We start from the raw sequence: 17,196 nt of genomic DNA, 5'->3' as shown, positions 1-17,196 counted from the left end.
TTTTTGATGGGTTTTCTAAGTTCCTGGGGGTCCATTTAGTCTAGAAAAGGTCAACCAAATCGATTCCCAGACGAAAATTTTTTCGACCAAAAAAAAAGTAAGGCTAACCCCTTTGTATTTTTTGCGAAAATTTCGACGACTTTAAAAAGTGCTGCAATTAATTTCCTAGGGCACTATTTCGACGTAATTTTGCGAGAGAAATCGATGAGGCGCAGTCCCAATAGGCTGCGACCAACGGATTAAAAGTTACAGCCAAAAAACTGACGATTGTCATCGCCATTTCTCTGCTGTTGTTCCTACGCTCTTTTTGATGGGTTTTCTGAGTTCCTGGGGGGCCATTTGGTCTAGGAGAGGGCAAACAAATCGATTCCTAGACGAAAAATTTTTCGACCAAAAAAAAAGTAAGGCTAACCCCTTTGTATTTTTTGTGAAAATTTCGACGACTTTGAAAAGTGCTGCAATTAATTTCCTAGGGCACTATTTCGACGTAATTTTGCGAGAGAAATCGATTAGGCGCAGTCTCAATAGGCTGCGACCAACGGATCAAAAGTTACAGCCAAAAAACTGACGATTGTCATCGCCATTTTTCTGCTGTTGTTTCTACGCTCTTTTTGATGGGTTTTCTGAGTTCCTGGGGGTCCATTTAGTCTAGAAAAGGTCAAACAAATCGATTTCTAGACGAAAAATTTTTCGACCAAAAAAAAAGGAAGGCTAACCCCGTTGTATTTTTTGCGAAAATTTCAACGACTTTGAAAAGTGCTGCAATTAATTTCCTAGGGCACTATTCGGACGTAATTTTGCGAGAGAAATCGATTGGACGCAGTCCCAATAGGCTGCGACCAACGGATCAAAAGTTACAGCGAAAAAACTGACGATTGTCATCGCCATTTTTCTGCTGTTGTTCCTACGCTCTTTTTGATGGGTTTTCTGAGTTCCTGGGGGTCCATTTAGTCTAGAAACGGTCAAACAAATCGATTCCGTGACGAAAAATTTTTCGACCAAAAAAAAAGTGAGGCTAACCCCTTTGTATTTTTTGCGAAAATTTCGACGACTTTGAAAAGTGCTGCAATTAATTTCCTAGGACACTATTCCGACGTAATTTTGCGAGAGAAATCGATTGAGCGCAGTCCCAATAGGCTGCGACCAACGGATCAAAAGTTACAGCCAAAAAACTGACGATTTTCATCGCCATTTCTCTGCTGTTGTTCCGACGCTCTTTTTGATGGGTTTTCTAAGTTCCTGGGGGTCCATTTAGTCTAGAAAAGGTCAAACAAATCGATTCCCAGACGAAAAATTTTTCGACCAAAAAAAAAGTAAGGCTAACCCCTTTGTATTTTTTGCGAAAATTTCGACGACTTTGAAAAGTGCTGCAATTAATTTCCTAGGACACTATTCCGACGTAATTTTGCGAGAGAAATTGATTGAGCGCAGTCCCAATAGGCTGCGACCAACGGATCAAAAGTTACAGCCAAAAAACTGACGATTTTCATCGCCATTTCTCTGCTGTTGTTCCGACGCTCTTTTTGATGGGTTTTCTAAGTTCCTGGGGGTCCATTTAGTCTAGAAAAGGTCAAACAAATCGATTCCCAAACGAAAAATTTTTTGACAAAAAAAAAAGTAAGGCTAACCCCTTTGTATTTTTTGCGAAAATTTCGACGACTTTGAAAAGTGCTGCAATTAATTTCCTAGGACACTATTCCGACGTAATTTTGCGAGAGAAATCGATTGAGCGCAGTCCCAATAGGCTGCGACCAACGGATCAAAAGTTACAGCCAAAAAACTGACGATTTTCATCGCCATTTCTCTGCTGTTGTTCCGACGCTCTTTTTAATGGGTTTTCTGAGTTCCTGGGGGTCCATTTAGTCTCGAAAAGGTCAAACAAATCGATTCCGAGACGAAAAATTTTCCGACCAAAAAAAAAGTAAGGCTAACCCCTTTGTATTTTTTGCGAAAATTTCGACGACTTTGAAAAGTGCTGCAATTAATTTCCTAGGACACTATTCCGACGTAATTTTGCGAGAGAAATCGATTGAGCGCAGTCCCAATAGGCTGCGACCAACGGATCAAAAGTTACAGCCAAAAAACTGACGATTTTCATCGCCATTTCTCTGCTGTTGTTCCGACGCTCTTTTTGATGGGTTTTCTAAGTTCCTGGGGGTCCATTTAGTCTAGAAACGGTCAAACAAATTGATTCCCAGACGAAAAATTTTTCGACCAAAAAAAAAGTAAGGCTAACCCCTTTGTATTTTTTGCGAAAATTTCGACGACTTTGAAAAGTGCTGCAATTAATTTCCTAGGACACTATTCCGACGTAATTTTGCGAGAGAAATTGATTGAGCGTAGTCCCAATAGGCTGCGACCAACGGATCAAAAGTTACAGCCAAAAAACTGACGATTTTCATCGCCATTTCTCTGCTGGTGTTCGGACGCTCTTTTTGATGGGTTTTCTAAGTTCCTGGGGGTCCATTTAGTCTAGAAAAGGTCAACCAAATCGATTCCCAGACGAAAATTTTTTCGACCAAAAAAAAAGTAAGGCTAACCCCTTTGTATTTTTTGCGAAAATTTCGACGACTTTGAAAAGTGCTGCAATTAATTTCCTAGGACACTATTCCGACGTAATTTTGCGAAAGAAATCGATTGAGCGCAGTCCCAATAGGCTGCGACCAACGGATCAAAAGTTACAGCCAAAAAACTGACGATTTTCATCGCCATTTCTCTGCTGTTGTTCCGACGCTCTTTTTAATGGGTTTTCTGAGTTCCTGGGGGTCCATTTAGTCTAGAAAAGGTCAAACAAATCGATTCCCAGACGAAAAATTTTTCGACCAAAAAAAAAGTAAGGCTAACACCTTTGTATTTTTTGCGAAAATTTCGACGACTTTGAAAAGTGCTGCAATTAATTTCCTAGGGCACCATTCCGACGTAATTTTGCGAGAGAAATCGATTAGGCGCAGTCTCAATAGGCTGCGACCAACGGATCAAAAGTTACAGCCAAAAAACTGACGATTTTCATCGCCATTTCTCTGCTGGTGTTCGGACGCTCTTTTTGATGGGTTTTCTAAGTTCCTGGGGGTCCATTTAGTCTAGAAAAGGTCAACCAAATCGATTCCCAGACGAAAATTTTTTCGACCAAAAAAAAAGTAAGGCTAACCCCTTTGTATTTTTTGCGAAAATTTCGACGACTTTGAAAAGTGCTGCAATTAATTTCCTAGGACACTATTCCGACGTAATTTTGCGAGAGAAATCGATTGAGCGCAGTCCCAATAGGCTGCGACCAACGGATCAAAAGTTACAGCCAAAAAACTGACGATTTTCATCGCCATTTCTCTGCTGTTGTTCCGACGCTCTTTTTAATGGGTTTTCTGAGTTCCTGGGGGTCCATTTAGTCTAGAAAAGGTCAAACAAATCGATTCCCAGACGAAAAATTTTTCGACCCAAAAAAAAGTAAGGCTAACACCTTTGTATTTTTTGCGAAAATTTCGACGACTTTGAAAAGTGCTGCAATTAATTTCCTAGGGCACCATTCCGACGTAATTTTGCGAGAGAAATCGATTAGGCGCAGTCTCAATAGGCTGCGACCAACGGATCAAAAGTTACAGCCAAAAAACTGACGATTGTCATCGCCAATTCTCTGCTGTGTTTCCTACGCTCTTTTTGATGGGTTTTCTGAGTTCCTGGGGGGTCATTTAGTCTAGGAGAGGGCAAACAAATCGATTCCTAGACGAAAAATTTTTCGACCAAAAAAAAAGTAAGGCTAACCCCTTTGTATTTTTTGCGAAAATTTCGACGACCCTGAAAAGTGCTGCAATTAATTTCCTAGGACACTATTCCGACGTAATTTTGCGAGAGAAATCGATTGAGCGCAGTCCCAATAGGCTGCGACCAACGGATCAAAAGTTACAGCCAAAAAACTGACGATTTTCATCGCCATTTCTCTGCTGTTGTTCCGACGCTCTTTTTAATGGGTTTTCTGAGTTCCTGGGGGTCCATTTAGTCTCGAAAAGGTCAAACAAATCGATTCCGAGACGAAAAATTTTCCGACCAAAAAAAAAGTAAGGCTAACCCCTTTGTATTTTTTGCGAAAATTTCGACGACTTTGAAAAGTGCTGCAATTAATTTCCTAGGACACTATTCCGACGTAATTTTGCGAGAGAAATCGATTGAGCGCAGTCCCAATAGGCTGCGACCAACGGATCAAAAGTTACAGCCAAAAAACTGACGATTTTCATCGCCATTTCTCTGCTGTTGTTCCGACGCTCTTTTTGATGGGTTTTCTAAGTTCCTGGGGGTCCATTTAGTCTAGAAACGGTCAAACAAATTGATTCCCAGACGAAAAATTTTTCGACCAAAAAAAAAGTAAGGCTAACCCCTTTGTATTTTTTGCGAAAATTTCGACGACTTTGAAAAGTGCTGCAATTAATTTCCTAGGACACTATTCCGACGTAATTTTGCGAGAGAAATTGATTGAGCGTAGTCCCAATAGGCTGCGACCAACGGATCAAAAGTTACAGCCAAAAAACTGACGATTTTCATCGCCATTTCTCTGCTGGTGTTCGGACGCTCTTTTTGATGGGTTTTCTAAGTTCCTGGGGGTCCATTTAGTCTAGAAAAGGTCAACCAAATCGATTCCCAGACGAAAATTTTTTCGACCAAAAAAAAAGTAAGGCTAACCCCTTTGTATTTTTTGCGAAAATTTCGACGACTTTGAAAAGTGCTGCAATTAATTTCCTAGGACACTATTCCGACGTAATTTTGCGAAAGAAATCGATTGAGCGCAGTCCCAATAGGCTGCGACCAACGGATCAAAAGTTACAGCCAAAAAACTGACGATTTTCATCGCCATTTCTCTGCTGTTGTTCCGACGCTCTTTTTAATGGGTTTTCTGAGTTCCTGGGGGTCCATTTAGTCTAGAAAAGGTCAAACAAATCGATTCCCAGACGAAAAATTTTTCGACCAAAAAAAAAGTAAGGCTAACACCTTTGTATTTTTTGCGAAAATTTCGACGACTTTGAAAAGTGCTGCAATTAATTTCCTAGGGCACCATTCCGACGTAATTTTGCGAGAGAAATCGATTAGGCGCAGTCTCAATAGGCTGCGACCAACGGATCAAAAGTTACAGCCAAAAAACTGACGATTTTCATCGCCATTTCTCTGCTGGTGTTCGGACGCTCTTTTTGATGGGTTTTCTAAGTTCCTGGGGGTCCATTTAGTCTAGAAAAGGTCAACCAAATCGATTCCCAGACGAAAATTTTTTCGACCAAAAAAAAAGTAAGGCTAACCCCTTTGTATTTCTTGAGAAAATTTAGACGACTCTGAAAAGTGCTGCAATTGATCTCCTAGGGCACTATTCCGACGTAATTTCGCGAGAGAAATCGATTAGGCGCAGTCCCAATAGGCTGCGACCAACGGATCAAAAGTTACAGCCAAAAAACTGACGATTGTCATCGCGATTTCTCTGCTGTTGTTCCTACGCTCTTTTTGACGGCTTTTCTGAGTTCCCGGGGGTCCATTCAGTCTGGAAAAGGTCAAACAAATCGATTCCTGGACGAAAAATTCTTCGACCAAAAAAAAAGTAAGGCTAACCCCTTTGTATTTTTCGCGAAAATTTCGACGACTCTGAAAAGTGCTGCAATTGATTTCCTAGGGCACTATTCCGACGTAATTTTGCGAGAGAAATCGATTGAGCGCAGTCCCAATAGGCTGCGACCAACGGATCAAAAGTTACAGCCAAAAAACTGACGATTGTCATCGCCATTTCTCTGCTGTTGTTCGTACGCTCTTTTTGATGGGTTTTCTGAGTTCCTGGGGGTCTATTTAGTCAAGAAAAGGTCAAACAAATCGATTCCCTGACGGAAAATTTTTCGACCAAAAAAAAAGTAAGGCTAACCCCTTTGTATTTTTTGCGAAAATTTCGACGACTTTGAAAAGTGCTGCAATCGATTTCCTAGGGCACTATTCCGACGTAATTTTGCGAGAGGAATCGATTAGGCGCAGTCCCAATAGGCTGCGACCAACGGATCAAAAGTTACAGCCAAAAAACTGACGATTGTCATCGCCATTTCTCTGCTGTTGTTCCTACGCTCTTTTTGATGGGTTTTCTGAGTTCCTGGGGGTCCATTTAGTCTAGAAACGGTCAAACAAATCGATTCCTAGACGAAAAATTTTCCGACCAAAAAAAAAGTAAGGCTAACCCCTTTGTATTTCTTGAGAAAATTTCGACGACTCTGAAAAGTGCTGCAATTGATCTCCTAGGGCACTATTCCGACGTAATTTCGCGAGAGAAATCGATTAGGCGCAGTCCCAATAGGCTGCGACCAACGGATCAAAAGTTACAGCCAAAAAACTGACGATTGTCATCGCGATTTCTCTGCTGTTGTTCCTACGCTCTTTTTGACGGCTTTTCTGAGTTCCCGGGGGTCCATTTAGTCTGGAAAAGGTCAAACAAATCGATTCCTGGACGAAAAATTTTTCGACCAAAAAAAAAGTAAGGCTAACCCCTTTGTATTTTTTGCGAAAATTTCGACGACTCTGAAAAGTGCTGCAATTGATTTCCTAGGGCACTATTCCGACGTAATTTTGCGAGAGAAATCGATTGAGCGCAGTCCCAATAGGCTGCGACCAACGGATCAAAAGTTACAGCCAAAAAACTGACGATTGTCATTGCCATTTCTCTGCTGTTGTTCCTACGCTTTTTTTGATGGGTTTTCTGAGTTCCTGGGGGTCTATTTAGTCAAGAAAAGGTCAAACAAATCGATTCCTTGACGGAAAATTTTTCGACCAAAAAAAAAACTAAGGCTAACCCCTTTGTATTTTTTGAGAAAATTTCGACGACTCTGAAAAGTGCTGCAATTGATCTCCTAGGGCACTATTCCGACGTAATTTTGCGAGAGAAATCGATTAGGCGCAGTCCCAATAGGCTGCGACCAACGGATCAAAAGTTACAGCCAAAAAACTGACGATTGTCATCGCCATTTCTCTGCTGTTGTTCCTACGCTCTTTTTGATGGGTTTTCTGAGTTTCTGGGGGTCCATTTAGTCTAGAAAAGGTCAAACGAATCGATTCCGAGACGAAAAATTTTTCGACCAAAAAAAAAGGAAGGCTAACCCCTTTGTATTTTTTGCGAAAATTTCGACGACTTTGAAAAGTGCTGCAATTAATTCTTCAGGGCACTATTCCGACGTTATTTTGCGAGAGGAATCGATTGAGCGCAGTCCGGATGCGCTCCGAGCAACGGATTAAAAGTTACGACCGAAAACCGAGCAAGTTATTCAAATTTCTTTCAGCTGTCGGTATTGCGCTTCCCTACATCTTGTTATTGCTTTCCTGCTGTGCTGAATCATCTCCGAAAATCAAACACATGTCAGATCAAACCTATCAACATCGAATGTATCTGCACAAATACATTCATTCTGCGACGCATTGTGGAACAGGTGGGCAAGAAAAATCACAGATTCATAGCTTAAAGTTTCAGTTTATTCAAGATGCCCTCATTATAGTACAACTGCTTCGGTGTCACAGTACATCATTTAATCAAATCAAGAAATAGAAATAATGTTAGACACAAAAGGACTGCAAATATTTGAATCATCATTACTTAAGATTAGTGATCCATGTATGTGGATATTCGTGTGCAGTATAATTAGCCCTAAGTAGCGACCGAAAGATACTATATCAAATAGATATCAATATTAATAATGTACTGTGAAAATATATCTTCAGATCCGACCTAAGTGCAGATGCGAGACGCTTTCTCACCATACGGTATATGACGTATGATATTGTTCTTACTCTCTCCCATGTGACCTGTATCAAAATAAATAAAAAATCAATGTTTACAGTACTTTCTTTTGTTTCTTTCAACTTTTGGTCATTAGCTGTTCTAGATTTACATGTCGCACTTCGCAGGGTCTAATCAGTAAAGAAAGAATCATATACTTCGAATTTGATACGAAATAGTTTTAGCTCGAAAAAAAGTAATACTAATCACCTTCGATTTTTTTGTGAATATTTTCGCGACCATGAAAAGTGTTGAAATCAATTCTTTGATGCACTCCATCGACGTGATTTCGTGATTCAAATCCATTGCGCACAGTCTAAAGTTGGTTACAAATTTTCCAGTACTTCCTCGACCGTTAGTCCTGTTCTGTTTCAGATATCTTACCTGCATCCCAGTGAGTCAAATTTATCCCACAAAGCGTTTACAAGCGCATTTGAAAGTGACAATGAAAAATTTCTAGATAAAGTTCTGTTTCCAATGATGTTTCTGATACCTCTGGAATCTCATCAGTTCGTGAAGGGTTCGTCCATTTTTGCATTAGTTCTGTGAACAAAATTTCTCGCTTGCATGGCTTCCAATTCAGTCCTGTTCCATTTTGACGAATACTGGACTTGAATTCTTCAAATGCAATCCTGTGTTGCTCTACGAGACAAATGGATTTTGCATGGTTAAAATTCACCGCAGTTAATCGTTTCATGTTCACAGCCCACAGTTTCAGCTTTGTAATATCATATGATTTTTCAACCAGCCGGTCTCTTATGCATCAAACATGCGGAAAACACGACGCTCTCGACTATTTATTCACGTGTAAAATTCTACAGTTTAAAATAAGAGAACAGAAACAAACGTCGCAACAAGAGACACCAAAAATCTTTACCGAGCATTTCGGTTTAAAATTGCAATACAATGTCTCGAAGTCGCATATGTACATAACAGGTATCGCAAGTCTGGGACCGATAAGTAAAGTTCAAATTTTTTTCTCGCATTAAAAGGATGTCGTTAATATCCAAGGATGGTCAAGGTCCAACTACTTATCAGATTAATGAGCAAGTCCATTTTATCGTGTGGCAAGAAAATGACCCGACTAAGTAATAAAGTGCGACAAGCAGTAACGCTTTTGCTTGACGATAAGAATTTTGCAAGAACTACTTGTCGGTTTTCTTCCGCGATTAACACAGTGCATAATATTTCAGCAAAGAAATGTCAGACGATCTAAAAGATTTCTTTGCGGTTTCAATAGTCGCGTAACATTGTCACAGTTATGTTATGAGTACCGAGGGGGTGGCAACTTGAGCAAAGTAACACAAACGTCGTGCGTGCATATTACATAAAAACAGAAAGCGGCGCAACGCCTGTCCAAGAAGTCGACTGAGGTTTCTATGATCAGAATGTGCCGACGTTTCTCCATACATCAAATATACGTTATATACTAAATTCAACCGAGTCGCTCTATATAAGTAAATGTCAGGGTTGCCTAGACTTTACGAGGCGATGTTGTGCTCTTAGCTGTACCCCGTTACAGTATCCCCAACGCCCGAGGAATCTAACGTGTCAGAAAGGCTGGGCAGGCCTTGCATTCTACCGACAGTACAGGAAGTTTCGCAACTCATGTCTGATCCTCAACAAGAAATTTCCAAGAATTCGGTTATTCGGTAAAATGATCCGAATAATCAGGTCCCGTGAAATCTGCCCTAATGGATGTTGTTAAGTGGAATAGAAGAGAAAGTAATTCTCAGTCGTACCAAGACAAAATTAGTTAAAGTCCTCCTCCCGACACTGTCTGAAGTGAAGACACAAGACAATCAGTGCTTCCTTCTTTCAATCGTATTGCAAAAATACAATCGCTAAACGAATAACCAGGGTTTAAGATTGAAAAAGCATCCTACCTCGAGGTGCTTGCCTAAGACGAAAAGCGTGGTTACCGTCCAATGTCTATTATTCATTGAAAACAAATTTTTAGCCGGGATCAATTTGGCAAAATGGTCATAAAGGGGGTTTGATTTATCGAGTCATAGCAGCCGTGCGTTCTCTCCCCACTCCGGATATGTCGCTGGAGGCGTGGTGGCGTCCTTGCCGCTGGACGAGTCTCTAGGAAACGAATCCAAGCTGGTAGACCAAGATCTACCTTTCATTTTTCTCCTCTCAATGTCACCGCGAGGTCTGCGTCACGGAGAACTAGCCGGGTTGAACCCCCCAACACGGATATCCAGAGCAAATAAACTCGAGAGGTCTGCAACTCCGTAATTGCCATCCCAGACTGTAACCCGAGTATCCTGAACTGCTGAAGATGAAACTGCTCAGTAAAAGGGTTATAATTAGCGACCTTAGTGGCTGATTCACCCGGCATAAAATTCTAGCCGATTTCTTACAGCTCGAGGATCTCACCACGCCTCGAACAGGATGTAGGTACCTACGACTGCTAAATGCACTCTTATGATCCTGGTTCCATGCTCTTTGTCTGGCGCTTTGTGCCTCGACTGCTTAAAGGGAAAACATGATATCCCGGACGATTCGAGAAGAGGAGAGTGAATACGAGGATCCAGAATTGTCAAAGTGAAATCGGCCAATTGTTATTCCCCTCACGCACCGAGGCGTAGGCTCTTCATCTGGACACTATGCACGAATATTTCGATTTTTACATAAACCCTTCAGTTGTGTAGTTGCATTGCTCTACAGGCGGAGTGTACTACGATTTTACCAGAGTTCAATTTACACCAAAGTATCGCATGGCGAAGCACGTAGGAGAAATAAATATGCGGCATGTGTATACCCGGAGTGACTTTAGACTCTTATTCTGCAAACCGGACTAATTCGGATCAAGGTCGTCAACGTTGTTCCTGGCTTGACCAGACCCGTGTTCGACGCGTGTTTGAAAGGCGGGGCGATTGTGTTGCTCACGATTTTATTTCCACTCGGTGTATTTTTATTCGAAAAATTTGACGGTGAGTGCGTATGACAGTGTACAGAGGAAAAGTACTTATGGCTGACCAGAACACCGGAGCGAATGTCGCGCTTCGACGATTGCTGCAATTATCATTACGCCAGAGTTCATTAAAACTGACAGCATCGTGCGCATTACTTACGCATTCTGAAGAAAGTCAACAGCGGCTATCCAAGTACCGGTATTAAACGTAACTAGGATGTAATCGCATTCAATGTTATACGTACTGGAAAGTGGGGAAAGTCTAGAGCTTTAAAGGTAAAAACGTCTCATCGATCCACTAGACGATAGTATAAACGGAACCAGAATGGCCTTAAGTAAAGCCCTTTATATCCTTGTCAGTCTATCTGGTCAAGGAATATGAATTTATGTGATATGAAATGATTAAAATGAGTCGAACTTCCAAATTGACAACCGTTTTGCAAACATGCTAGTTTCCTGAAACAAAATTCATTTATTCAACCTTGGGATCATCGTTTAATGGTGATTCATCAGCTGAAATAAGTTGCCCAGACACGATTTGACGAAGTCAGGATTCTAACAAATAAGTATCCTGATAAGACTAGATCTGAATGTCAGCCAGATCTAATAATCTAAGTTTATATCGATCACCCTGATCCTCCGAAGGAACCGTGGCATTCAATGTCGGCAGACCAGCCGTACAAATCTGACAATAGATAATTAGCAGTGGTCACGACTGGCTGGTGGGCCCCATAGACTCTGGACACTTTTATAGCATGACCACAAAAACCGGGTTACACTTGCACGTGAAATAGTCAAAGTGCGCGTAGAAATGAAAGATAGACATCAGACGTCCATTGTTGTGATCGTCACTGAGGTGTGACGTGCAGCCACCCAGAGTTAGCCTCTGTGTCTTTTTTCTGTCGTAACTTCTTTGGTACCGTGGCCAAAGAACGAGTCAGCGTCATGGCGCTGAAAGCCGCAAGACATTGATCAAAGAAAGTGCAGGCTTGAATCAGATCTATGTAACAGCTGTAAGGTAGGTACCTGCGTTATCTGAGCAGCAAAGAGCGGTTACGTGATATACCCGGCGTGTGTGTGAATTTCGTGTAGCTTTTAGTTTCGGCAATTGGTTTGGCATGGAGACCCGTTGATGCCCTCCAGGCTACATTCTGCCAAGCAAGCGAGCCGACCTTTGCCCAACAAGTTGCTCAGCTCAGGACTGCATTGTCGAGTCGAGTCAGTCGGTGGAATATCGCCGAGTCTTTTTATCAGCGTCCTTTCTCTTTCTTGTACCGCTAACTCCACGCCTCGATCAAACCCAGGCCGCATATCGACGGCGTAAGATCTGTCTTATGTAAATATAGATCTATCGCCAAAACAGTTTTTTTTCCCCTTTTTTTTCTGCCTAGCCTTTTTTCGCCGTCTAAAAGCAAAAGGAAAACGAAAAAAAGCGAGAATTTTACCATTTCTTTACCAAGTGGGCAGGTACCTACCACGTGCGATTTTCACCTGTTCTACTTTCTTCCATGAATTTTTACCGGTCGGTTGATCTGTCTGCTGTACATTTTCCCGACAGTAATTACGAGCCCCAAAACTCGAAGGTGAATCAAACAATGAAGAAGAACATATAAGAGGTTGTATTATTTAGCGGAGATACCGGAAATAGCAAGGAGAAAATAAGACCGAAATTACTGAGGGTTGTTGAGGCGGAACAATAACGAGCGTCGCGTCGCGACGCACTCAAGCCGGAAGTGCGCGTCTGATATATACTGCAAGTACTGGAGCGGCCAGTGAACTAAATAAATTGAACGCCTTAAAATCCGGTTTGTTAGATCACATAGCAAATGGCAGTGACTACGTACCGCCCAAGTAGTTTCTACTTCAGAGACGACGACCTTACCTTGCAAGAAATTTTTAAACCATGGGGTATAAGGGAATTAAAAGGCGGTTCACGATAACTAATGGACGTAGGATGTGTAGAAAGTGGAAGGTGGCGGTAAAAGAATTCACCGATTTCAGATCTACTTTACATTTCAGATTTGTCCGTATGCTAACGAATGTCAGCATACAACAAGCCTTGAGTATATTGATGTCAGGTTAAAAACTACCATTAGATAAAAAAATACGTAACCAGTATTTTCTGTATGGTAAAATAGTGTATGGTGTAATTTCTCCTCTCGCTCTCAGCATCGTCGTTATAATAATTAGCTCAAGGATGAACCATCGATGTGAGCAACAACCGACCGTCATCGGGGTCAATTGCGGACTCGAGGTGTAATTATTAATTATCACCGTTCGATCGCGTCAGAAAGGTCACAGAAATTAGATGGCTTCCTTGGATACCGAGAAGAAGCAACACTGCCAAGTCATCCGTATAACCCTCGAAGCTCTTCGTCACCTAGATAGCTAATTACGACCGGTCCACTAGATGACTCGGCTCGATTTTAAGGAGGAAAAAAGGGCCTGACACCACGGTCAAGACAGTGCATCGAGATTTGGTACGACGAACCGATTACCCTGGAACCGGTGACAATATTGAGAGCCCGAAGTGCGGTTGCGAAGTGACAAAGCGGGCGGGCAGCCGGTGCAAAACCAGGAGTCGAACAGCAACAGTGAAAGTCCCCGGACCCGTCGGGGATGGCGGGAATGGCGGGGTCGAGGGAGAAGTCTAGGGTATATATGAGGGGACCCCGACCGATTGCAGGCTGATACTCCAGCCTGGCTGCCAATACACAAAAACACACACATACACTGCAGGCAGACTGGACAGCATGCGGGCCCTTGCAACGGTACGTACCAATTTAGTGTCGCCGGTATATCCATCTCAGCGTGAATTGCAATTAATCGCGTGTGCCAACGTCTTCCGCTCGCGAGATATTCGCCATGTACAACATATAACCGCCGCGTGTGACTGTGAAAAATTATTGTGTGGAATATACACAGCGCTGAACGTTCAATATGCTATCATCCGAAGGACGCAGTGATGATGTTGGAACGGTTTTAAGTAGCTGAGGTGATCGGTATGAGGAATTTTGACCAGTGAGAAAAGTAGAGATTCATACGCCTTGTAAGATTCGATTGAAAAAAACAGGGGATCGATCAGCATCATCAGCTATTGACGTATGACTTAGTGTAGTACACGAACAGAAGAATTTTCTGTCAAATGATTTCGTTTCTGCCTGTTAGTCACCTATGGGTGAACTTTTGGCAGTATCGAATTAGTATTCGAAAATTCAAATCATTATTTGAAAAACTTGTTAATTCACACACAAATTGTCTCTGTTCATTCGATTATCCGCTACTTTTCCAAAAATATGATAAGCGACCGTGAAATATTTAATTTAAATACCACTGGATTTCGGTGACGGAAAAACTGTGTCAATGTGAAATGTTTCCTGAATTGGTCAAAGTTTGCTTAACCCGATCACCTAAATTTTTTGATAAATTGAAAATTAGCATTAGACGATGATATAGATTACTTATCTCCCTCGAGTAAGAATTGAGCAAACGAGTGATTGAAAGTTAATTTAACACGACGAATCGAGTCCAAGTGTTTCTCTTTGCGTACATATGGGCAAAAACGATAACTTGTAGTTTACTTCGAATCGGTCGCGGTCTTGCGCACGACCATAAGCTTACGCAAGTTCGTTCACTTTTACATTCCGTGTACCGAGTACATGACTCCTACAATTAGATGTATATATATATATATATATATTATTTTACCTGACTATGAAAGCTCCCCGCAATTGAATGATCACCGCGAGCACCGTGGAACGTGGTATTAACCGCATTAAAACAAGAGTAAAACTAACACGGCAATCGCGATGAATAACGAAACGCGGTGAATCAATGACCGGGTGAGGATAAATAAATCTAACCGAGTCTCTACGGCGCGCTATAAATCTCTCAATAAATAAATTCAAACATGTTATCCGCTGAACAAGTTCTTCCTGCGGCAGGCAGCGTGAAGGGAATAAATAATTCATGACAAAAAATCGTTTGTCGACACTTGAATCGGCATCGAGTAGGCGTATCCGGAAAACGATAACCATTCGTCAAAACCGTTTGCTTGGCAGATTTTTATTGGCAGTTGCCCATTATCCCGACAACGGTGCGACGATGGGTTGGATGTACGTGTTTTTGGTTGCAAAAATTGTCAGCCTCGAATATGGCCTGCAATGCCTCGTGCTGGCCGCGTGCGTTCTGACTATCGGTGGAATAATTTTAACAAGACTGCAAACCTTTAGAGGTGAGGGTGAAAAAGCGCGTCTCGGAAGCCAAAAACGGGTAACCTTTAAGCTCGAAAATGGGATTAATCAAAAGAGAGGGGTGAAACACCGTTAATGGTGATTAAAAAAAAGTAACAAAATAAACGAAGTCCGAATCGCGCGAGAAGAGAAGCTCGGAGTAGCCGTGATAAATTCGCAAGACCCTCTTCTGTCGTCGCGACACGTCTTCGGCCGAACCTGTAAATTTATACGTGGCAAAAACTTTTCGGGTATAGAAAGAAAGAAAAAAAAAAAGGATGCAAAAAAACATTAGCACTTAAGGATCCGAAATACGTTCAATCCAAACGGCAACATGCTGACTCGCCTCTGCTGCCCGACGAGTACCAGCATCCCGTGTTTCCTGTGGGAGCTCCTCTCCCCGACGTCGACGATGACGTACTGCCTCTTGATCCTGGTATCTTACCTGCTTCTGAAGGGCGGCCGAGACCTTTGGTTCGAAGACCTCGTGTCCGAGCGTCGGAAGCTCGAAGCCTCATGCCCCAGGGCGCAACAAGGTGGTCGCGACAACTGCGGACTTCCAATAGCGCCGAAAATCTGCTGCCGTACAACGCCCCAGACACCAAGCTATTCAAACTCGATGAAAAACCCCCTACAATCCCCCGTGAATCCTGGTCCCCCGGGAAGTGCGCGCGGTCCTCTGTCCATGGCTACCTCGCAAGGTCATGCGATGGCGAAGAACACCTTCTCGAGAAATGCTGACTGCGCTAGTAGCTGTGCCACGAGTCTGAAGTGGTGATAGTGTGACGATGATTATAGGATTAGAGATGGTTGATGAATCGGTTGGATGATTTGTAACGCTGTTGAGAACTGAAATTCCAATTTGGTGGAAAGTAAAGTTTCAAAATTTTATACTATTCACAGTTGCGCCTGCTGGTTTCTCAGGTTCAGGTCACCTGAGTTATAGCGTTTCGACCACGAATCACGGTCACTTTGCTAAAAAGTAAAAAAAAAAAAAACGTCATGACACTCGCAACTCGGACAATAACCCGCATTTCATTCTTTTTCCAGATAGTGATAGTGACCTTGGCCGTGGCGTTGGTATCCGGCCAGCAGTACCAACAGGGCGGAAATGCGTACGGCGACGAGTACGCGGATTACGAATCACCGCGACCGGCGCACCCAACGCCGCGAAGTTATGCGGCAGCGCAGGCGCCTGCGCAGCGAGCATCAGCGCCATCTGCGCCGAAGCCGACGCCAGTGGCGATCCTGAAGCAGATAAACAGGCACAACGAGGACGGCTCGTACACCTACGGTTTCGAGGGTGGTGATGGCTCCTTCAAGATCGAGACTAAGCTGCCGACAGGCGAGGTCAAGGGCAAGTACGGATTCGTAGACGACACGGGGAAGGTCCGCGTCGTCGAGTACGGAGCGAACAAATACGGCTTCCAGCCCTCCGGCGAGGGCATCACCGTCGCACCCCCGACCCTCGTCGACGAGACGACGAACAAGGAGGGCCTCCACAACGTCAACACCAACTATCAGGACTACTCCGACTACCAGCAACCCGCTCCCGCTCGTCCCCAGCCAAGACCCACCCCCGCCGCCGCCTCCCTTCGCCAACAGCAAGCCTACGAACGCGCGCAGTTCGCCCCCCAGCCCCAACCCCAGCCCCAGCAGCAGTACCGCCCCCAGCCCCAGAGTCCGGTCCAGCAGTACCAACCTCAACAGGCCCAGACCCAGGCGATCTACGCACCCCAGCAGAACCCTCGGCCCCGTATTCCCACCCATCAGGCCCCCCAGGCTCCCGTCTTCGCCCATGCCGCCCCCGCCTCGCTGCCCCAGAGCCGCCAGGAAATCGGCTACGCCACCAGACCCGCCCCCGTCCACCAGGCCCAAGCCTACGAGGAACCTGAACCCGTTCGCCCCCAGTTCAACGCGCAGGGTCCCGTTCAGTTTAGCCCAGCACCGCTCCCTGCCTCCAGGCCCCAATCTCAGGCCCGCAGCCAAGGCGGCGGAATCCTCGACCAACTCGCAAGAGACTACGCGCTTCCGCAGGGCGGCGCTGCTCCGCTTCACGACATCAGCTTCGGCTATTACTAGAATCGAAGGACGGGCTCGCGTCGAGGAGAGCCAATGGGATGCTTCTTTGGAGCTTTGAGCGGCTGGCGAGGACCCCGCTAATTGCGTCTCGCGATCTTGCCACCGAAATACTCGCAGAGCTCGCCCGTCTGTCACTAGGTTATTTTAATGTCTAATTAAATCTAAATAAAGAGAAAACGAACGTA

At 43.6% G+C, this 17,196-nt stretch overlaps 1 protein-coding gene across 1 annotated transcript; it reads left to right on the top strand.

The window, feature by feature from the left end:
• The first annotated feature begins 13,321 nt into the window (after window positions 1-13,321).
• Window positions 13,322-17,196, top strand: LOC124406226 (chromatin modification-related protein eaf-1-like). The gene is made up of 2 exons (XM_046881582.1): window positions 13,322-13,468; window positions 15,980-17,196. The coding sequence occupies exons 1-2, from the start codon at window positions 13,451-13,453 to the stop codon at window positions 17,009-17,011; spliced, it is 1,050 nt and encodes a 349-aa protein (XP_046737538.1). The 5' UTR covers window positions 13,322-13,450; the 3' UTR covers window positions 17,012-17,196.

The sequence above is a fragment of the Diprion similis genome, chromosome 1, assembly GCF_021155765.1.
Source record: "Diprion similis isolate iyDipSimi1 chromosome 1, iyDipSimi1.1, whole genome shotgun sequence".
In the NCBI taxonomy this organism is placed as follows: domain Eukaryota; kingdom Metazoa; phylum Arthropoda; class Insecta; order Hymenoptera; family Diprionidae; genus Diprion; species Diprion similis.
This window is presented reverse-complemented; position numbering and strand designations above follow the sequence as displayed.